Source organism: Sciurus vulgaris (assembly GCF_902686455.1).
Source record: "Sciurus vulgaris genome assembly, chromosome: 7".
Classification (NCBI taxonomy): Eukaryota; Metazoa; Chordata; class Mammalia; order Rodentia; family Sciuridae; genus Sciurus; species Sciurus vulgaris.
This window is the reverse complement of record NC_136467.1, coordinates 76,507,911-76,528,849: the sequence shown is the minus strand read 5'-3', so window position 1 is coordinate 76,528,849 and position 20,939 is coordinate 76,507,911. Positions and strand designations below refer to the sequence as shown.

The 20,939-nt window shown below is 37.8% G+C and overlaps 1 protein-coding gene across 1 annotated transcript; it reads left to right on the top strand.

Annotated features, from left to right (window-relative positions):
• The first annotated feature begins 4,429 nt into the window (after positions 1-4,429).
• HTR1E (5-hydroxytryptamine receptor 1E) lies at positions 4,430-6,280 on the top strand. Its single transcript, XM_079146995.1, has one exon. The coding sequence runs from the start codon at positions 4,556-4,558 to the stop codon at positions 5,651-5,653; it is 1,098 nt and encodes a 365-aa protein (XP_079003121.1). The 5' UTR covers positions 4,430-4,555; the 3' UTR covers positions 5,654-6,280.
• Positions 6,281-20,939: the final 14,659 nt, after the last annotated feature.

Sequence of the window (20,939 nt, the reverse complement as noted above, 5' to 3'; positions counted from 1 at the left end):
CTTTCAATGTACTGGTCATTGTTCTAATTATTTTACATGTATCAGCTCACTTGCCCTTCGAATTACCCTACCTCTATGAGAAATGTATCATTATCTCCAATTTGAAGAGGATAAATTAGCTGAGGAAATAGGGAAGGCTAAAAAGAGCTTGCTTTAGATTGTACCACAGCCGATGAGTGGCAGAGTCACGTTCAGTCCATGTGTGCAGCTCCCATTCTAAACTTCCTCTCTCAAACTTCTGACTCAGTCACACTTTATAAGACAAAGTAAAATAGAAGTAAATTTACTTTTCTAATGGAGGAACTTGACTCAAGATATAAAGTCTTCTCTAAGAGGATATTTAAGGTAAGCAGGTACCAGCTAGATGCTTTGGAAACTCCTCCTGAATGAAGATGTTCTTGATCCTCTCACTCTACCTGAAAAGGTAACCAAAGTCTACTAAATACCTAGTATTCCTATGAATTCATCCCCTGGTGCTCTGAAGTTTCCTGGGATGGTATCAATCATGGTCTCCAGAGTATTCCAGTGAGCAGGAAGCAGTGTGCACTAATCAATTTGGTTTAGAATGATTCTCTCTTGTTCATAATCTTTTTTTATTTTCTTGTTCATAATTTTAATGAAAAAAAAAACACGTCAGTACAGTATTGGACTGCACTGGTGTTTTCCATGTTATAATTAAAGTACAAACTGAAAGTTACAAATCCCCAAGAAATTCCTGCATCAATCCTGAATAGGATGTATTTGTTTTCAGCTATGATTATTGCAGTTAACTTTCCCTTCCAGTGGACTAATAAAAGCATTTGGATCAGTTCTGCAGAACATATTTTGAGTTAAGTGTTATCATAGTCCCTCTTCCACCACTGTGTGAAAAGTAAAGAGACTTCGAAGATTTCCAGGTGGTATTTAGCTGTTCTAATTAGAAATCGCACGGCCTACTAAGAAAGTGGTAATGGTGATAAAACCAAGTGTGATTTTCTTAAGAAGATAAAAGGAATTCAAGGCAATTGAGGTTGAATCATTTCCTGAGTCTGGTTGTTATTTTCTACCTCTTCACTGTCCCCAAAATAATCTAAATTGCTAAGGACCTCTACTTACCGGTGTCCCCAGACCCCACTAATGGATTCTCACCAGCCTCTTCCTTCATTCCTTTTCGTCTTCCTCTATTACATGTCACTTGCTCCAAAAACACTCTCTATCTCAAAAGGAGGGATATAAAGTGTGGCAGCAAAGAAAACTGTAAACAGCCTAGTTATAAAAGGCAATCTCTCATCTTAGAAAACCACCATCACCACCACATCCCCCACCACAACTATGACCTAATTTCTGTATTCCTTTTTTCAGCAAAACTCTTGAAATAACTGTTCTTATTCATTGTCTCTACTGCCTCTCCTCCCCTACTTTCTTGAAATCACTACATTCAGCCTTTCATCTCCATCAGTTCACCATGCAGCTCTTATCAAGGTCACTGATGTCATCATACTTCCCAGTCCAGTGCTCAAGTCCCCATCACGGTTGGCTTGTCAGCAGTATTAACACAGTTGATCACCCTGTCCTGCTCAATAAGCTTTCTTCACGTGGTCTTGAAATAAAATCACCTCTCATCATTCTCTTTGACCTCAATAGCTGTGGTTCACTCTCTGCTTTGCTGGTTCCTCAACAGTGAAGAGCTTAGGGCCCAGTTTCAATACCTGTAAAATCTATAATCGATTCCCAGTTATCTTCCTGGACCTAATCTCACCTAGCCCTTCCCAAGAATGTGTTATATGTATTGTTGTTGTTGTGGAGCAAATGTCAAGATATGCTGTTAAAGGGAAAAAATAAAAGATGGCAAGCTGGATGTATGCAGGAGTTTAGGATGACTGAAAATACAAAGTCACAAAATTCAACTCCTACTCCAAAAGGCTTGGGCACAAAATAAACCAGAAAGTCACAATGAAGAAGTGAGAATGGAGATTCCCCAACCTGTAATTTTTTGATAATCTAACTAGAAGTAGATAAAAAGATGAATTGGGCATCTGGAGGATAAAAATGCCTGCTGGGGGGAAGGGAAAATAGTTACAAAACAAGGGAGAAAATGATGCTATCGCAGACAGCATTAAGAGATAAAGAAGCTCAGTGAAGAAAGCAGATTTTGAAAGCTCTATACAGCTGAATTATTTCTGATGTTTTTAACTGCATGCTTTCAAAATAACTGCCTTTCCTGATTGCTTCTACTATAAACTGACATTTCTAAAGTTTTCTGTCCCTGATCCATTTCTCTCTCTACTCTCAATCTCATCATCAGAAGAAAAGTCTTTCTGTTGAGAACAAACCTCAAGCACCCAAGGAAACATAACCAATGATTAATACGTGCACAAATACCAATTTATTTCATTTTAAAAGAGATGGACATCAAAATGAAGGACTAAACACTTGAGACACAGAGAAAAAGGCAGAGATTGACCCAAGCAGATAAATCTGTGGCGCAGTTGGAATCTGAAGCAGGTCTGTCTGATTCCAAAGCCCATCCTCTTCCAAATCTACAACCTGACTCAAATACAAATTTAAATTGTTTATAAAAGAGGAAAAAGATAACAGTGTAGGAGGAAATATTCAATCTAAAGGAGCAAGGGGATTGTTGGTGGAATCAGCCCTGTGGAAGAACTTAAAAGAAACATCTTAAAGCAGGTACATCCACTGAAACACTGAAAGCGAATGGAAAAGACCAGCAAAAAGAGAATCATTTAACTGCAGAAAGACACAGACCACCTTAAAACAATTGTCCCCTTTACAGTCTCTGGTGAAATCATTGTTATTTCATTTCTACATCTAAAAAATAAATGTCTCCCACCTCCCTCTCCCTTTAGTTTTGGTTTGATTGTTTGGGGTGTGTGTGTGTGTGTGTGTGTGTGTGTGTTCTGTGAGCAGGAGAAATTATGTGCAAGGCTGGATCCTAGATCTCACTCATAGGCTGGAGATTTTTTATTTCCACTTCCTGATTTAGAGTCCCTAATCCTTCAAATGGCTCCATTCATATTCACTCCCTGTTTTACGCGTATGGCTCACTACTCCCGCCACCATCCTTGCCGAAATGGTTGTCTGTTGATTCTGATACACATCAATCTATGTCCATTCTTAAAACTGCTATAATATCCACTTTTCTTCAAAGTCTTCCTAGACCTAGTCCCAGGCACTCAAATCAGAATTTGACGAGACTTCTACCCAGCAGCCATCAGCTGTGAATTTCCCACGCGGATCTTGATTGCCCAGTTTTCATGAGCGTACATTTATATTTGACTTTACTTTTCCCTTAAAATGTCACTATCTTGCTGACTGACCTGCTTCATCACAGTTCTCTGGGAGATAGATATATATGTACATACATAGGCAAGTATGTAGAACATAAATGTTAACTGAAACTAAATACTCTTTAAATTTCTCATCCTACATGTATTTTCATTTATTTATCATTATTTCAATTTTTTATTATTAATATAGTAATTGTATATATCAATCAAGTTCAGTGTGATAGTTCCATGCATGCAAACAACGTGCACTGATCACAGCTGACCACCCTTTTTCCACCTTCCTCCCCCACATTGAATTCTGGTTTCTGTTTGTTTTGGTTTGGGTTGGATTTGGGTTTTTTTTTGTTTGTTTTTTTTTTGGGGGGAGGGGTGTTGTTTTGTTTTGTTTTGTCTTGTTTGTGGTGCTGGGAATTTAACCCTGGACCTCATGCATGCTAGGCAAACATTTTACCACTAAACAACACCCCAAGTCTCAATAGAGCTTAGTGATGGTGCTGTTTCATAGCTGACTTGCTGTATTACTCTGAGAATAATTTGCCACAAATATCAAGTTATGTTATATGCTTTTCTCTCTCTTTTCTCCAAAGAAATGCACAATGGGATATGTAAAATGTCAGAAGTAATGAGACAAAATTGTACAATCCCATTGTGACCCTAATATACTGTTGGAGTTGAATATTACTGCAAAAGTTTAAAATGTGGTTTGACACCTGTTCATTATAAACAATATAATTTTTTTTCTTTAAAGAAATGGCACCAGAATTTTTAAAGTCTTTGGTAATATGAATATATGCTTTCTACTATTAATAAACCCTTTTTAACTTTTAAACATACATAAAAGTAAATATAAATAAGAAATTAATTCAGGTGGAAAAATAGACGTACAATTTGTAATGTGTTCATCAGAGTTTGGAATTCAACTGTAAAAAACGTGAATAAATAATGTAAAGATGGACTCAAATTAGAGGATAAATAAATTATATCTAAAATGTGTGGTATTTTATGAAAACCAAAATATTACCATGTTTTCCAGGAAAAATGTGGCTTTTTCCTTCATTAACCAGTAGCATATTATTTTCCAGGAACTTTCCATTCCGAAGAAATGCTGTGGCCCTTCTCTTTACCCACAGAAAATGGAGCACAAGAGACTGCCTAGTTGAAGAAATTACAGACTCCTCACAAATGAGAGACATTCAAGGCTGCATAGTTTCCAGCTGAAGGAAAACAACCAACAGCTTCTCCACAGTATAGATTGAAAAAGGAGGAACATGAATCTCACAAACTGTACCACGGAAGCCAACATGGCTGTGAGACCCAAGACCATCACAGAGAAGATGCTCATTTGCCTGACTCTGGTGATTATCACCACCCTAACCATGTTGCTAAACTCAGCTGTGATTGTAGCCATCTGCACCACCAAGAAACTCCACCAGCCTGCAAACTACCTAATCTGTTCTTTGGCGGTGACAGACCTCCTGGTGGCAGTGCTGGTCATGCCCCTTAGCATCATGTACATTGTCATGGACAGCTGGAAGCTTGGGTATTTCGTCTGTGAGGTATGGCTGAGTGTGGACATGACCTGCTGCACCTGCTCCATCCTCCATCTCTGTGTGATTGCCCTGGACAGATACTGGGCCATCACCAATGCTATTGAATATGCCAGGAAGAGGACAGCCAAGAGGGCTGGACTGATGATCCTCACGGTCTGGACCATCTCCATCTTCATCTCCATGCCCCCTCTGTTCTGGAGGAGCCACCGCCAACTCAGCCCACCCCCCAGTCAATGTACTATCCAGCATGACCACGTCATCTACACCATTTACTCCACACTTGGGGCATTTTATATCCCCTTGACTTTGATCCTGATTCTCTATTACCGCATTTACCATGCCGCCAAGAGTCTTTACCAGAAAAGAGGGTCGAGCCGGCACTTAAGCAACAGAAGCACAGACAGTCAGAATTCTTTCGCAAGTTGTAAACTTACACAGACTTTCTGCGTGTCTGACTTCTCCACCTCAGATCCTACCACAGAGTTTGAAAAGATCCACACCTCCATCAGGATCCCTCCCTTCGACAATGATCTAGATCACCCAGGGGAACGCCAGCAAATCTCTAGCACCAGGGAACGTAAGGCAGCACGCATCCTGGGACTAATTTTGGGTGCATTCATTTTGTCTTGGCTGCCATTCTTCATCAAAGAGTTGATTGTAGGTCTGAGCATCTACACTGTGTCCTCTGAAGTGGCTGATTTTTTGACATGGCTTGGCTATGTTAATTCTCTGATCAACCCTCTGTTGTACACGAGTTTTAATGAAGACTTTAAACTGGCTTTTAAAAAGCTCATTAGGTGCAGAGAGCATAATTAGATAGTAAAAAACCAAAAGGTGTGACTTTTACCAGAGCCTCGTGAGTGGATGGGGGTACGGGGTACAACTTATTAATTCTTGAACATACTTGGTTCAGGAGAGTTTGTAAGTATGTGTGGTCCTGTTTGTTTGTTTTGGTTTGTTTTGTTATTTGGTGTGCTGTTTTCTACCTCTGGTCTTATCTGTGGTACATCATTTCAAATAAACATATCATACAAAAACAGAAATTATATAGAAATAATAATAATAAAGTGAAATAGTAATTATGTTTATGTTTTCTCTAGCCATTTCAGTTAACCATGCAATTAAAGAATGCCCCACAAATTAATTTGCAGAATTTCTTATTGCTTGTAAATGAAATATCTGATAATGTGCCCTCATGTGGCATTAAATCTGAGGTTATGGCTCTATGTGCATACATATTCCAGCAAGAATTGCATGACTACATAAAGAATAAAAAGAACGTGGCATCCTGTCATCTGTTCTTGCAAACCTGAGCTACAATCATTTGCTGTGACTACATAGCCTACTCTTTCCAGGCACAAATAGTACAACTGGCATGTTCCTTCTAGTTCATAATTAAATAAGTTTCCTCGTTCTCTAAAAAAGAACCTGCAATGAATGTACTCACACTTTCTTAACCCTTTTACTATAAATATGAAACATAAGAAATCATCTAAATTTACCTTGGTTGATGCATTGCTGACAGACACATTGGACCTCCTCCCATTCCAAAATGTATTCCAGCTAAGCCTCCCATATACCCTCTCACTCTAGCAGGATTCAGGTACATGCCAAGTTTTGGGAACTTTTGAAGAAGCTTAATGCAGTGACCAAGTGAAAGAATATATTATTTGAAGAATTTTGTTAAGAATGCCACTCTAAATTTAAATTACCAACTAGACTTGGAAAGAAATAAAAACTTGAAAAATCTATGTTTACATCAAAGGCCACCAATCAGGAAATGAGCACAAAATTTTATCTCCCAGAATTCCTGTGGCTTCCATGTCAGACTGCACCCTGGGGCCAGGGAGGGTGTAGGTGGACCTGAGGCCACAGACAGAGTGAGCCACTTCAGCCCCCCTGAGCTGGAGTGTCTACTCTAGTCCCATGGAAGAGCTCACACTGAAAGGTGAAGAGTGCTCCTTGCCTCTCACCAGGGGACTCTCCCTGTCTCTCCACTCTTCTCAATTACTGAGAAGGCATTGGTTTGCCTCCTCACCACCTCCATTTAGCCCTTAAATCTATCCCCTCTTAACTTTTCTATAAACTTGCTCCTTTCCACTCCCCTGTTCCCCCTCCCCTTCTCTTCTCCCACCCCACCCTTTTCTTCTCCCACTCTCCTTTATTGTCACTTATTACTTTGCTTAAGTCTTTTGGACACAAATATCAGCTTTCTTTGGCCCTTCGTCCCCAACACATTCCTGCTTCATGTCTCCCTCACCTGGGTTTCTTTGATCATTAATCCACTTCTGCCTCTACTTCTCACCTTCCACTGAATTTTCCAGCCTTTGCCATCTGAATGCACCCACCCAGTTTTCCCCAATCTGATCTCCCAAACGTCACTGGTGACTTGCCAATAGGCAAATCCCACAGCCTTCCCTCTTTCCTTATCTATTTCTTTCATCAATTGAAACATTCCTTTCCTGTTTCAGTCCATGCCTTTCATATTTTATTCTCCTGGTTCCTCGATTTTCTTCTTACCTTCTCATTATTTTCCTCCTAATCCTTCATCCTTGGGCTTTGTCCTCAGTAATCACTTCCTGTATCTTCACATTCCATCCCAAACTCAAACATTTTAACAATTAGCTTCATGCCTATGACTCTTAAATTCGTAACTTTAATTTTGATCTCTCTTTCTCAAACTCCAGACACATGAATTATGTCTAGTGAGCATCTCCCTATGAATATTCTACTGGTACCGCAAATGCAGCCATTCTAAACTAACTCATGATCATTTTCCCACACACAAGATTCCTTCCACTTTCTATCCTCAGTCTCAGATAACAGAATTACTATGGTTTTTATCATTCCAAATAGGTAACTGTGATTCTCTGTCACAAACAGGTCTCCCACATTCAGATAGTCTTAATGTTTTGTCCATTTAACTCTTAGAGACATTTGTATATGTCACCTTCTTCTCCAATACTCTGGACTCCTCCTCCTGCAATTCTTTCCCTATATACCTGCCAGAAACATCTTCCTATAGAACTGTGAGATCTCAGAGGGCTGTCTCTAGGCCAGCAGCATTAACATCACCTGGGAACTTGATAAAAATGCACAGTCCACAGCTTCACTCAAGACTTACTGAATCAGGAATTGAGAAAGAAGTTCATCAATTTCAGTTTTAATAAGCCCTCTAATATACACTAAAAGTTTGAGAGCCACTATCTTAAAGTTTACTACTGATTTTAAATTGCAATACTAAAATGCTACTCTTTCCCCATCCAGTAAAAAGTTAAGGTCTCCTCAGATAGCATCTGGGCCCCTTCACTAGGTGGCCTCAAACTACCTTCCTAGAGTTCTATCTCACCACTTCTTCCCAAGTACTTCCCTTACTCCATACTCCAGAAAGTTCTGAATATTGCCTGCACTTCCTAAGCTCCCCTAGCTTTGTTCCTCAGCCCACAACTCCCAGGCTTTCTCCACCAATCCTTCAATGTGCTCAAATTCAGCCTCTTCTGTAAGTCTTTCTGAGAATCTCCTTCTTCCCTGTCCCTAAGGAAGTCCTCTCTCACAGCTCTATGCTCTACAGACCCTCACTAGTACCTTTACAATTACATGCATCCTATCTTCCAGTGTACTTGTTTGTGTATGTGTACTGTCTTCTCTGGTAGATTGTGAGCTCCTTGAGAGCAGAAACTGTGCCTACTTCCTCTCTGTATCCCTATGGACTCCTGCAGCGTCTTACACACAATAGGTGTTCAATAAACGTCTGTAAATGTAAATGGACTTAAGTTCAGAAAAGAAAATGTCAATGTGCTGACTTCTCTCACTGAGGAAACCAAACTTCTAAAATCTCACAGTGCAATACTGACCTCCTTTTCCCAAAAAATTTTACCCTGCTAGTCTAGTTTATTTAAAAAAAAAATGGAGAATGACTTATATATGGAAAGAAAATGGATTTCTCACTAAATATAAGTGAATATCATTTATTGGTTAGGATTCCAACTAAGCTGCTCTCTTAAAAAAAAAAAAAGCATTCCAAATATTATGGCTTAAAAAAAGACAGAAGCTTCTTTCTCTCACACATGATAGTCAAGAAACAGGAGGGCATCCTAGAATGAGTAGGGCACTCTGCTCCCTAAGGCTACCAGGGATTCAGGTTACTTCCATCTTGTGACTCTGCCTTCCCCCTGGGGCTGGTCATCTGCATGGTTAAAGCTGACTCAACATCAACCCACGTTCCTGTCCACAAGAAAGAAGATTACAAAGTGGACAACAGATGATTTTTCTTCTCTGGAAGTTGTGTGGAAATTGTGCACATCACTTCTGCTTATATTCCATTTGTCATTTATTGGTCACATGACCACACCAAGTCAGAAGAAGGGCAAGCAAAGAAAGTATCTAGCTGTGCAGGCATTTGCTAAAAATAAGAAATAGAACCATAGAATTAAAGGAAGAAGTATGGAATGGAGACGAGTGGACAATAAGCAGCCTCTGCCATGAGGGGATGTTGATTTCTGCAAGAAGAGCTCAAATATTACTGAACAAGTCACATGGCTGCCCAGCTAATGGTGATCTATGTACAGGGATGCTGATATTCAATTATAGATGATTTAACCAAGATTATGCATATGTAAAAATCCAGTATTTATCATGTTTATTAATATATAGAAAGTATATGAGCAAATCACATTGCTTTCATATCATCCTTGAAAATTTTGACAATTATAAGAGTTTTAAATTTTTAAGAATCTAAATAAATAAAAAGCGAAAAGCAAATGCATAACTGATTTTTCACTTGCTCATTTTCACTCACTTCCAAATTATTAATTCATTTCTCTCACAAGTTAAAAAAAAAAAAAAACCTGCATGTATTTTCAAATATAAACCAAACCTGTTGGGGAAAAGAAAAACTATTATTCGGTTTGCTCATTTAACCAATAGTGCCATTTGCTACTGATGACTATTTCCCCCTTTAAATTAAAAGCCTAAGTGAAGTAACAATACCTTCTAGTATGGTCAATTTTCATAACACAAATATTAGTCTGTTAAAAGTAAGCTATAGGAGTGATATGTCAATTGCCACCATATGAAATTAGAACTCTGTGTGTGTGTGTGTGTATGTTGTGTGTGTGCATGTTTTAAGACATGGTCTAACTGTATTGCCCAGGCTGGCCCCAAACTCCTGGACTTAAAGGATCCTCTTGCCTCAGCTTCCCAAGTAGCTAGTACTCCAGGTGCACATCATTGTACCCAGCTCAGTTTGTAAAGAATTTTAGGACATGAATCACTCCCTGGTAGAAATGGCAGATCTTTTAGTTACATCTGGTTGCATTAAGAACCCCTATTGGAGTTACTACCACTGTCTGCTTTGGAGAGTAATGTAGGTTTTCTATACTTATGGACTTCAGTTTGAAAACTCTGATAATTACATATGAAGTAAGTTCCCAAACAAGATCCAGCAACATAGTTGGCTACCAGCATAAGGCGTTTCAGAGTCAACCATCACATTGGTCTTATCCTACTAATATGAGTTTGCTGTCTTTGCTTACTTTTTAAGGTTTTCTACACACAACTTTTACCTCCATCATGCACTGCTAAGAGAAATACAAGACAACTTTTGAAGTAAAAGTTCAGGAAAAATAACAGTCATCACATAGGAGAACTAAATCAATTTTTTTTTCAGTTTTTAATAGTCAATACATGTCTGATGTGAAAATCATTGTGCCTAAATTATCAAATATAATCTATGAGAAAGGATAAAAATTTATTAATGAGATGGGAAAATGTCTGAGCACCATGCTATAGTTTTAAAAAGTGTTACAGGTTATATGTAGGCATTTTAATTATCTCCTACAGAAAATACTAATGGCATTTTGTGTTGAATTCAGAGAGGCTAAATCTTGCAATGTGTAAGCCAATTTCAATCAATAAAGAATTGCCCCACCCAAAATATTGATATCACCACTTGCTTAGAAACTCAGAAGTATCAGTATCAACACAAGAAGTCCAGAAACTTAACATTAATTCAGGAGTTAGAGAGGTGTTATTTTAGAACTTAAAAACTTTAAATGGTATATATGTTGCTTATGAAGTTCTATTACACACCATGAAAGGTTTCAAAGGTCAAAGCCAATTTGAATTTTCCCAGCATCAAAGTGAAAATCCAGCAAGCAAATATAGACATGACATCAGATAATTTCCCCTGACACTGGCCAAATATAATTAAAAGGGGTACAATAAAATGGCTATCAGAAAAGAGGAGTGTAGGCATGGTATTAATGCTTCCGAAAATTGACTCTCATTCTTATTTGATGAAAAATCTTCCAAAGACTGGGTAGAAACTCAACTAAGTCATCTCAGACTTGGAATCAAAAGGGAATTCTGGACACCCTTTCAGACCTTAAATTGTAAACTGAAGAGTTTTTCTTAAATTGGAGAGGAATCAAGAATGCTATTTACTCACAAATCCTCAAATAATGATGTTCTACACTGAAATCTCAGGTACCAATATTTGGAGACATTTCAAATGGTAGTAAGGAAAACATTGGAAATTCCTGGAACTCTTCAGTTAACCAGAGGACCTTCTCTCTCCCCATGAACCACATTGAAAATAATACACAGCAGGTTTCAGCCTTACCATAAAGAAAGTTTCAAATTATTTCCTTCAATATAGGAATCACTCTGAGGGGAGAATAGCTTCAGGAAAATTATCTATTGGCTCCCAGAAGTGCCTAGCACAGAGTATGTTGTGTAGTGGCATTCAGTCTATATGTTTGTTGACTCTAATTGGAATGGACACATTGATTATATACCAAGAAATTTAGAAGTAGAACTACATAACAGGTAAGAATACCTTCTTATATGGAAGCAGAGTTTTCAACATTTTTTAAGGAAATGGGAACACCAAGCAAATGATAACAATACAAAAGAAACAGCAACAGAAGGATTTGGGAGATGTTATCAAAGAGTTAGGTAACCAAAATACACTGAGCATCTGTTTCAAGTTTAAGTAGATTATGAAATTTTTTAATTGAAGAAGAGGTCTGAGAGCAATAATATAAACCAAGCAAGAATTTAGCAATGAAAAGAGCAGTGGTTGGAAGACAATGTCAATCTGGTTTGGGTCCACAAACATTAATTTAATATCTGCCAGGAGTTTGACATCATACTAGGTACTAGGACCTCTGTATGGGGGGATGGAGAAAAAGATGACAGATAATCCAGGTGTTAAACTATGAGACTTAGATCTTAGGAATAGATTTTTAGAAGATTATATGTATATTTATAAATATTATATTTATATATATTTGAACAAAACAGGATTTAGAGAAAAGTATGAACACTGCCCTTGCTTAAGAAGGAGAAAGGAGGCACAGGAGACCATCTTAGAGGAAATGAAGACAACACCAAAACTCTTAGAGAATGGTTAAGAGAAGGTACAGTTCTTCAAAGAAAATATAGAAATGAGAATATTTATAAGCAAAAATACATATTCTTGTATTGTTGGGCACAAGAAGTAAGTTCATATGAGCTATTACATTTTTCCAGTTTGTACAGTATTCAACAATGATATCTCAAGACATATTTTAAGATTGTTAATTTATGAAGGCATTCAAAGGAATGCTGAAGAAGAACTTACACTTATAGGCAGTCTAATTACAAGCAGACCAGTGACCCCAAGTGTTTCTGGGGATTAGCAAATTAATAAGTCAGTTACTCAGTTAAGCAATCAAGCTGAGTTAGAACTTGATTGACAAAGGAGAATAACAGCAGTATAACAAAATAATTTATGTAAGTTAGCATGAAAAATGCTAACCAAACATGCATTCAGAGGTACAAAGTAGTCACATAGAACAACAAGACCTGAAAACTAAACTTTTCACCATCCTTTCTTTCTATATTTTGGCAGGTAGGAGAGATGTTTTACAGAGAATAATAAGAACAACCAAAATATAAATGGTATGGACAAAAGGAATAAAAACTTTGGGGCAGCATGTAGGTGTTCACCTGAAAACTTTACGTGAAGACTTATTTATCATTTTTTCCACTAATGAAAAACTAAGGCCTAACAGAGAGAAAGGTAGGGGTAGGGGGAACCAAAAACAATGTCCTCAACCTCAGTAAGAAAAGCAAAGGTAAATTTGATATAAACAGGTGTCAGCTGAATGGTTAAAAGAATCCATTTAGAATGTAATGTTGAAGCATAGAGTCAAGTGTACTATGTATGTACATGTTATTTCATGTAAGATTGTTATATACTATACAAACTGCAGTAGCAGGATATGAAGTTATCAGCCTCATTAGTAATACTGAAGAATCATCAATATGTCTATCTTGTCTTAGAATGCCTGCTCTGCCAAAAAATGGTTACCAGGTACAGCCTCTTATGAACGATTCTTGGTGGTTCCTTTAGCTAAAACCACCATATGATATCATGTGATCTCCCCATTCCCTACCTGCAGATGATTGGATGGGGGCAGGTGGGCTGGCCATGCAACTTATGGTGGTCTGGTACTGGAGCTCCCCACAGATATAAGTTGATTAGTTATAATGATGACATTCTTATTCTCTCAAGAATTTGAACTATAAATACATAAGTACCCAGCATGGTGGCACACATCTGTAGTCTCAGCAACTTGGGAAGCTGAGGCAGGAGGGTTGCAAACTGGAGGCCAGCCTTGGCTATTTAGTGAGAACTTGTCTCAAATTTCAAAAACTTTGGGCTGGGGATGTAACTTAGTGATAGAGCACCCTTGGTACAATCCCCAGTACAGCAAAAATGTGTGTGTGTGTGTGTGTGTGTGTGTGTGTGTGTGTGTGTGTACCTAAAGAGACATCCTATGTCCTTGGAAGCAAAAGGAGAAAAATAAGCAAACAGAAGCTGAGGACTCACATCCACAATAGAGCATTCAAATGGAGCTCAATTAATTCCTGCTGCTTGAAAAACCAATGACTTCACTAGTCCACTAGAGATGTTTCTTCTAATCCCAAACAATCTTCCTGCTCCCAAACTATGCTCCAAATCTTTGAGGTTTCCATGTAAGAATATTTCAGAGATCACTTTTCTCTTATTGCAATAGTTACATTTATAATAAAACACCATTATTTGAGATGATCTACATTTTTCTTTTTCTTCAAACCAAAGAAGCCCTAACACAGAGTTCCAAGGTCTCTGAGTCATGAACTTCTAGAGCAGGCACCTTGGTTCCATTTGGGCAACAACTGCATTTGAACCAATTCAAGTCCTCATTTCAATTGACTTTTCCATTATGACAATATACATAGTTTCTGTTACTCTGTGAAACTGAATTTTTCCACTTACTTTTTACTACATGTATTTCAATTCTATTCATCACAAGATTTGTTATTTATTTATATATTATTTATTTATTTTTGTTTGAGTTCCTTAGCTAAAGTGATGTGCCCTTTGCCCAAAAAGCAAATGATCTCAATTTTCCCTAAGTCTTGGCCTTGGGAGTGGGAAGGAATGGTGGAAAACAGGATGAGAAGAGCAGAGGGCAGGGAGATGAAAGTACTAACAGGTATCTGTAAAGGGTTTGAGGACCAGGCTTTCTCTGCCCTACTTGCATCCTCTCTGTGTTTTTCAAGGGCTTTGGGGAGCAGAGTCATGACATTAACAATCACCATGTGTTCACATGAGCTTAGCTCAGTAACAGTCATGCTCAGGGATGGGATCACGTCCCTTAATCTTATTTTAAAAATTGTAGTTGATCTGAATGTACTCCAGCATAAAAATAAGGCATTTTTCTAGTGAGGCAAGGCCTTGTCTAATGAAAAAATGACCAACAAAATTTTCTAAAATCCAATGAGGGTAGATGGAGAATTAGAGACTACTAAAAATTAACTTCAAGATAAAGTTCATTCGATCAGCAGATATTTGTTAACATCTGTGTATCAAACTTTGCAATATATTGTGTTGTGAATAATACACAGATAATACACAGCCCTGATGCTTAAGGAAAATGTGGTCCACTGGAAGAGAAAGCTAAGTGAAAGAGTAAGTGACTGCATTAGAGTGTGATACATTCATAATAGAACTGTGTGCAGTGTGCTATGTGAGCACAGAAAAAATATACAGTTCCTGGGAGATAAGGAAGAAGAACCTGAAACGTTCAGATTTTAAACTGGAACATGATGTAAGAGTTCACTAAGCTGACAGTTTCTTCAGATAAACAGCGTAAACAGAGATTGAAATGGGGAATGAGAAGTGATGTGTGGTGGCGAGAGTGTGAGGTAGGAAGGAAAACAGTGGGAGAAGCATCTGGCCAGATAGTCATATCCACAAGGAACCTCAAAATGGCTTGCTAAGGGCATTGGATTTTATCCTGCCAGTAGCAGAAAAACACCCAAGGTTTTTAACCAAAGGAGAACATGAAGGTCTGAAAGCATCCTTGAATGGAAGACAGAGGATGAATACTGAGGAGGAGGACAGAGGAGGTAGACAGGTGCTGGAAAAAGCCAGAGAGATAAGGGGGAGTTTAAAAAGGAGTTAAAAGGAGAAGGGAAAGAAGGGAATGGGGAGATGCTAGAGATTTCAGAAATAAAACTGGAGGCCAAATACATAAGTAGATTTAACTAGAAGATGACCTTTTTAAATTGAAAGAGAACAAAATTTAAGACTGCAAAGGACACTATGGATAACTTCAGTAGCATAATTTGAGGATGGGAAAAAGACAAGTGGCCTTCTTTCCTAAGTAGACCAATACTTGTCCCACTTTGGAGATTGTCCACCCTGGTTAAATAGTCAACAGGGCAGAAGATCTCTTCTAGGAAAGAACAATAGCATCAGAGGTATTAATTATGCACTTCATTATCTCCACTGTCAGCTCTATTGTTTCACTGAGCGCCTATAAATCATTGGTTACTTAACAATTTGCTTAAGCAAACAACCCTCACTCCACCAGTTATTCATTTATCTTTCAACAAACATTTGCTAAGAACCTACTATGTGCCAGGAATTATGATAGGTCCTGATATCCAATGGAGTTCTAGACAATACAGATTCTTTCCCTGGCTGAGATCTTAGTTCAGTGGAGGAAAGAGATAATTTAAATAGTGTTTTCAATACAGTGTGTTAACATTTAGTAAAAGGAAATATTTCTCATATTTCTGATTCTGTACATCTGGAGTAGGACCTAAGACTGCATGTTACTAACAAAAACCCAGGTGATTATGTTTCTGGCCCAAAGATCATCCTCTAAATGGCATAGACTCACAGTCTGTGCTCAGTCTAGAACATTCTCATTAAGAGTCATTTGAACAAAACTTGACAAGAATGAAATCCCCTGCATTTTCCACATTTCATGATTTCAGCAATAATGATGAAGAAAAGAAAAAGAAATAACAAGTACACTACAAGCATACTTACAGAACTCTGATGAGACCAAAGCAGAAACCCTGGACTGAACTTTGATCAAGCTCGGACAAAAAGACTGTGGGGATGAGAGTGTCCAGCCTTGGGGCTTGAACAGACATGTAGAACCAGGGACATGAAAGTAGAAAACAAGGACCAAGACAAAGCACTTGCCTCATCACTAATTTTGCCTAAAGTCCAATATTAAGGGATTTTTTTTAACACTTGGCCAAAAATTAAGTTATACTGATACTTTTAAAATAACTTCCTATGTGCAATTACACTTAAATTAACTATACCATAAATAAAAGTATTTTATCCCATGGGTTCATACCTTCACAACTAGTTCATTTATTGTCCTAATAAAATCTCTAGATCTTAAAGTTTTTCTTTAGGCAGTATTAAAGAGAGTAACTCCACATATGTACAACCACAAGAGTGGGAATCTACACTCCATGTATGCATAATATGTCAAAATACATTCTACTGTCATGTACAACTGAAAAGAACAAATGAAAAATTAAAATTAAAAGACAGTACCTACTTCTGGGACCAGGGCAGGACAGCCAGAGACTTCCCCAAGCAGCCCTGCTCCCTCCAGCGGAAGGCTCAATCCACAGCCAGCTTCTTGGAGCAGGCCACCCAATGAGAGCTTTTCCACACAGAGCCAACCCCCAAGCCCCTGACCCAGCAGCGGGCCCCGGTCTGCAGGCGGCTTCTGGGACCAGGAAAGGGCAACCAGAGACTTCCCAAGCAACCCTGCTCCCTCCGGTGGCAGGCATGATCTACAGCCAGCTCCTTGGAGCAGACCCGCCCAGTAAGAGCTTTTCCGCACAAAGCCAGCCCCCAGCCCTGGACCCAGTAGCGGGCTAGGGGCAGCTTTCTTCAGAAGCACTGCATTATCAAGTTCCTCCAAGACTTCAGGCTACTGAAGGCGGGGAGGTGATAAACTGGAAATCTACAGGGACACTATAAGCCAATAGAGGAAATCTGCAATATCTCAGAGTCCCACTGATATCTGACCAATATGAGAAAAGAGGGAAGAAAATGTCCCAAACAAACCTAGATACTATATCAATAAAACCCAATGACAGCACAGCAGAAGAAATGTCAGAAAGGGAGTTCAGAATGTACATAATTGAAACAATCAGGGAAGCAAATGAGGAGATGAAAAAGCAAATGCAGGCACTGAAGGAAGAGATGAAGGAGCAAATGCAGGCATTAAATAATCGCACCAATCAACAGTTAAAAGAGCAAATATGGGAAACAAAAGATCATTTCAATAAAGAGTTAGAGATACTGAAAAAAAAAAAACAAACAGAAATCCTTGAAATGAAGGAAACAATAAACCAAGTTAAAAACTCCATAGAAAGCATAACCAATAGGATAGAACACCTGGAAGATAGAACCTCAGACATTGAAGACAAAATATTTAATCTTGAAAACAAAGTTGACCAAACAGAAAAGATGGTAAGAAATCATGAACAGAATCTACAAGAATTATGGAATGTCATGAAAAGGCCAAATTTAAGAATTATTGGGATTGAGGAAGACACAGAGAAACAAACCAAAGGAATGAACAATCTATTCAATGAAATAATATCATAAAATTTTCCAAACCTGAAGAATGAAGTGGAAAACCAGGTACAAGAGGCGTATAGGACTCCAAATATACAAAATTACAACAGACCCACACCAAGGCACATTATTATGAAAATACCTAACATACAAAATAAAGACAGAATTTTAAAGGCCGTGAGAGAAAAGAATCAAATTACACTCAGGAGGAAACAAATAAGAACATCAGCAGATTTTTCAATCCAGACCCTAAAAGCTAGAAGGGCCTGGAACAACATTTACCAAGCCCCGAAAGAAAATGGATGCCAACCAAGAATCTTATACCCAGCAAAACTTACTTTCAGATTTGATGATGAAATAGGATCCTTCCATGATAAAAAAAAACGCTAAAAGAATTTACAAAAAGAAAGCCGGCATTACAGAACATTCTCAGCAAAATATTACATGAGAAAGAGATGAAAAACAACGATGCACATCAGCAACGGGAGGAACTAGCCTAAAGGAATAGCCAAGTAAAAGAGAAACCAAATCATGTCAAAAAACAAAAATGAGTCAAATGACTGGGAATACAAATCATATCACAATAATAACCCTGAATGTTAATGGCCTGAACTCATCAATCAAAAGACATAGACTGGCAGATTGGATTAAAAAGAAAAATCCAACAATATGCTGCTTGCAAGAGACTCATCTCATAGAAAGTAATACCCATAGACTAAAGGTGAAAGGATGGGGAAAAACATACCATGCACATGGACACAGCAAAAAAGCTGGAGTATCCATCCTCATATCAGATAATGTGGACTTCAAGCCAAAACTAGTCAGAAGGGATAAAGAAGGACATTACATACTGCTTAAGGGAACTATAAATCAGCAAAACATAACAATCATATCTATGCCCCGAACATTGGCTCATCCATGTACGTCAAACAAATCCTTCTCAATTCCAGAAATCAAATAGTCCACAACACAATAATACTAGGCGATTTTAACACACCTCTCTCACCACTGGATAGATCTTCCAAACAAAAATTGAATAAAGAAACCATAGATCTCAATAACACAATTAACAATTTAGACTTAACAGACATATATAGAATATACCATCCAACAAAGAATGAATACACTTTCTTCTCAGCAGCACATGGATCCTTCTCTAAAATACACCATGTTTTATGCCACAAAGCTACTGTTAGCAAATACTAGAAGATAGAGATACTACCTTGTATTCTATCAGATCATAATGGATTGAAATTAGAAATAAATGACAGAGTAAAAAACAGAAACTTCTCCAATACCTGGAGATTAAATAATACGCTATTATATGATGAATGGATAACAGAAGACATCAGGAGGGAAATAAAAAAATTCTTAGAAGTAAACGAGAACAAAGACACATCATATCAAAATCTCTGGGACACTATGAAAGCAGTACTGAGAGGAAGATTTATTTCATGGGGCGCATTCAACAAAAGAAGTAAAAATCAACAAATAAACGACTTAACACTACAGTTCAAAGTCCTAGAAAAAGACAAGCAGACCAACACCAAAAGTAGTAGAAGACAGGAAATAGTTAAAATCAGAGCCAAAATCAACGAAATTGAAACAAAAGAAACAATTTGAAAAATTAACAAAATAAATAGTGGGTTCTTTGAAAAAATAAACAAAATTGATAAACCCTTAGCCACACTAACAAAGAGGGAGAGAACTCAAATTACTAAAATTCGGAATGAACAAGGAAATATCACAACAGACAAGAGTGAAATACAAAACATAATTAGAAGCAGAAAACCTCGAACACATCAACAAGTTTCTAGAGACATATGAATTACCTAAACTGAACCAAGAGGACATACACAACTTAAATAAATCAATTTCAAGCAATGAAATAGAAGAGATCATCAAAAGCCTACCAACAAAGAGAGACCAGATGGGTTCTCACCCGAGTTCTACAAAACCTTTAAAGAAGAGCTCATTCCAATACTCCTCAAAGTATTCCATGAAATAGAAGAGGAGTAAACCCTCCCAAACTCATTCTATGATGCCAATATCACCCTGATACCTAAACCAGACAGAGACACATCGAGGAAAGAAAATTTCAGACCAATATCCTTAATGAACATTGTCGCAAAAATTCCCAAAAAAATTTTAGCAAATCGCATACAAAATATATTAAAAAGATAGTGCACCACGATCAAGTGGGTTTTATCCCAGGGATGCAAGGTTGGTTCAACATTCAGAAATCAATAAATGTCATTCATCATATCAACAGACTTAAAGTTAAGAATCACATGATTATTTCAATAGATGCAGAAAAAGCATTCGATAAAATGCAGCATCCCTTCTTGCTCAAAACACTAGAAAAAATTGGGGTAGTGGGAACATTCCTTAACATCGTAAAGGCCATCTACGCTAAGCCCATGGACAATATCATTCTAAAGGGTGAAAAACTGAAAGCATTCCCCCTAAAAACTGGAACAAGGCAGGGATGCCCTCTTTCACCACTTCTATTCAACATCGTTCTTGAGACTCTAGCCAGAGCAATTAGACAAACCAAAGAAATTAAAGGGATACAAATTGGAAAAGAAGAACTCAAACTATCCCTGTTCACTGATGACATGATTATATATTTAGAGAAACCTGGAAATTCCACCAGAAAACTTTTAGAACTCATAAGTGAATTCAGTAAAGTAGCAGGTTACAAGATCAATGCTCATAAATCCAATTCATTTTTATTAATATAAGTGATGAATCTTCAGAAAGAGAAGTTAGGAGAACTACCCCATTCACAATAGCATCAAAAAAAATAAAATACTTGGGAATCAATCTCACAAAAGAGGTGAAAGACCTCTACAATGAGAACTACAGAACACTAAAGAAAGAAATTAAAGAAAACCTTAGAAGATGGAAAGATCTCCCATGTTCTTGGATAGGCAGAATGAATATTGTCAAAATGGCCATACTACCTAAAGTGCTATACAGATTCAATGCAATTCCAATTAAAATCCCAATGACGGGGCTGGGGATATAGCTCAGTTGGTAAAGTGCCTGCCCCGCAAGCAGAAGTCCCTGGGTTCAATCCCCAGCACCGCAAAAAAAAAAAAAAAAAAAAAAAAAAAAAAAAAAAAAAAAAATTCCCAATGACATACTTTACAGAAATAGAGC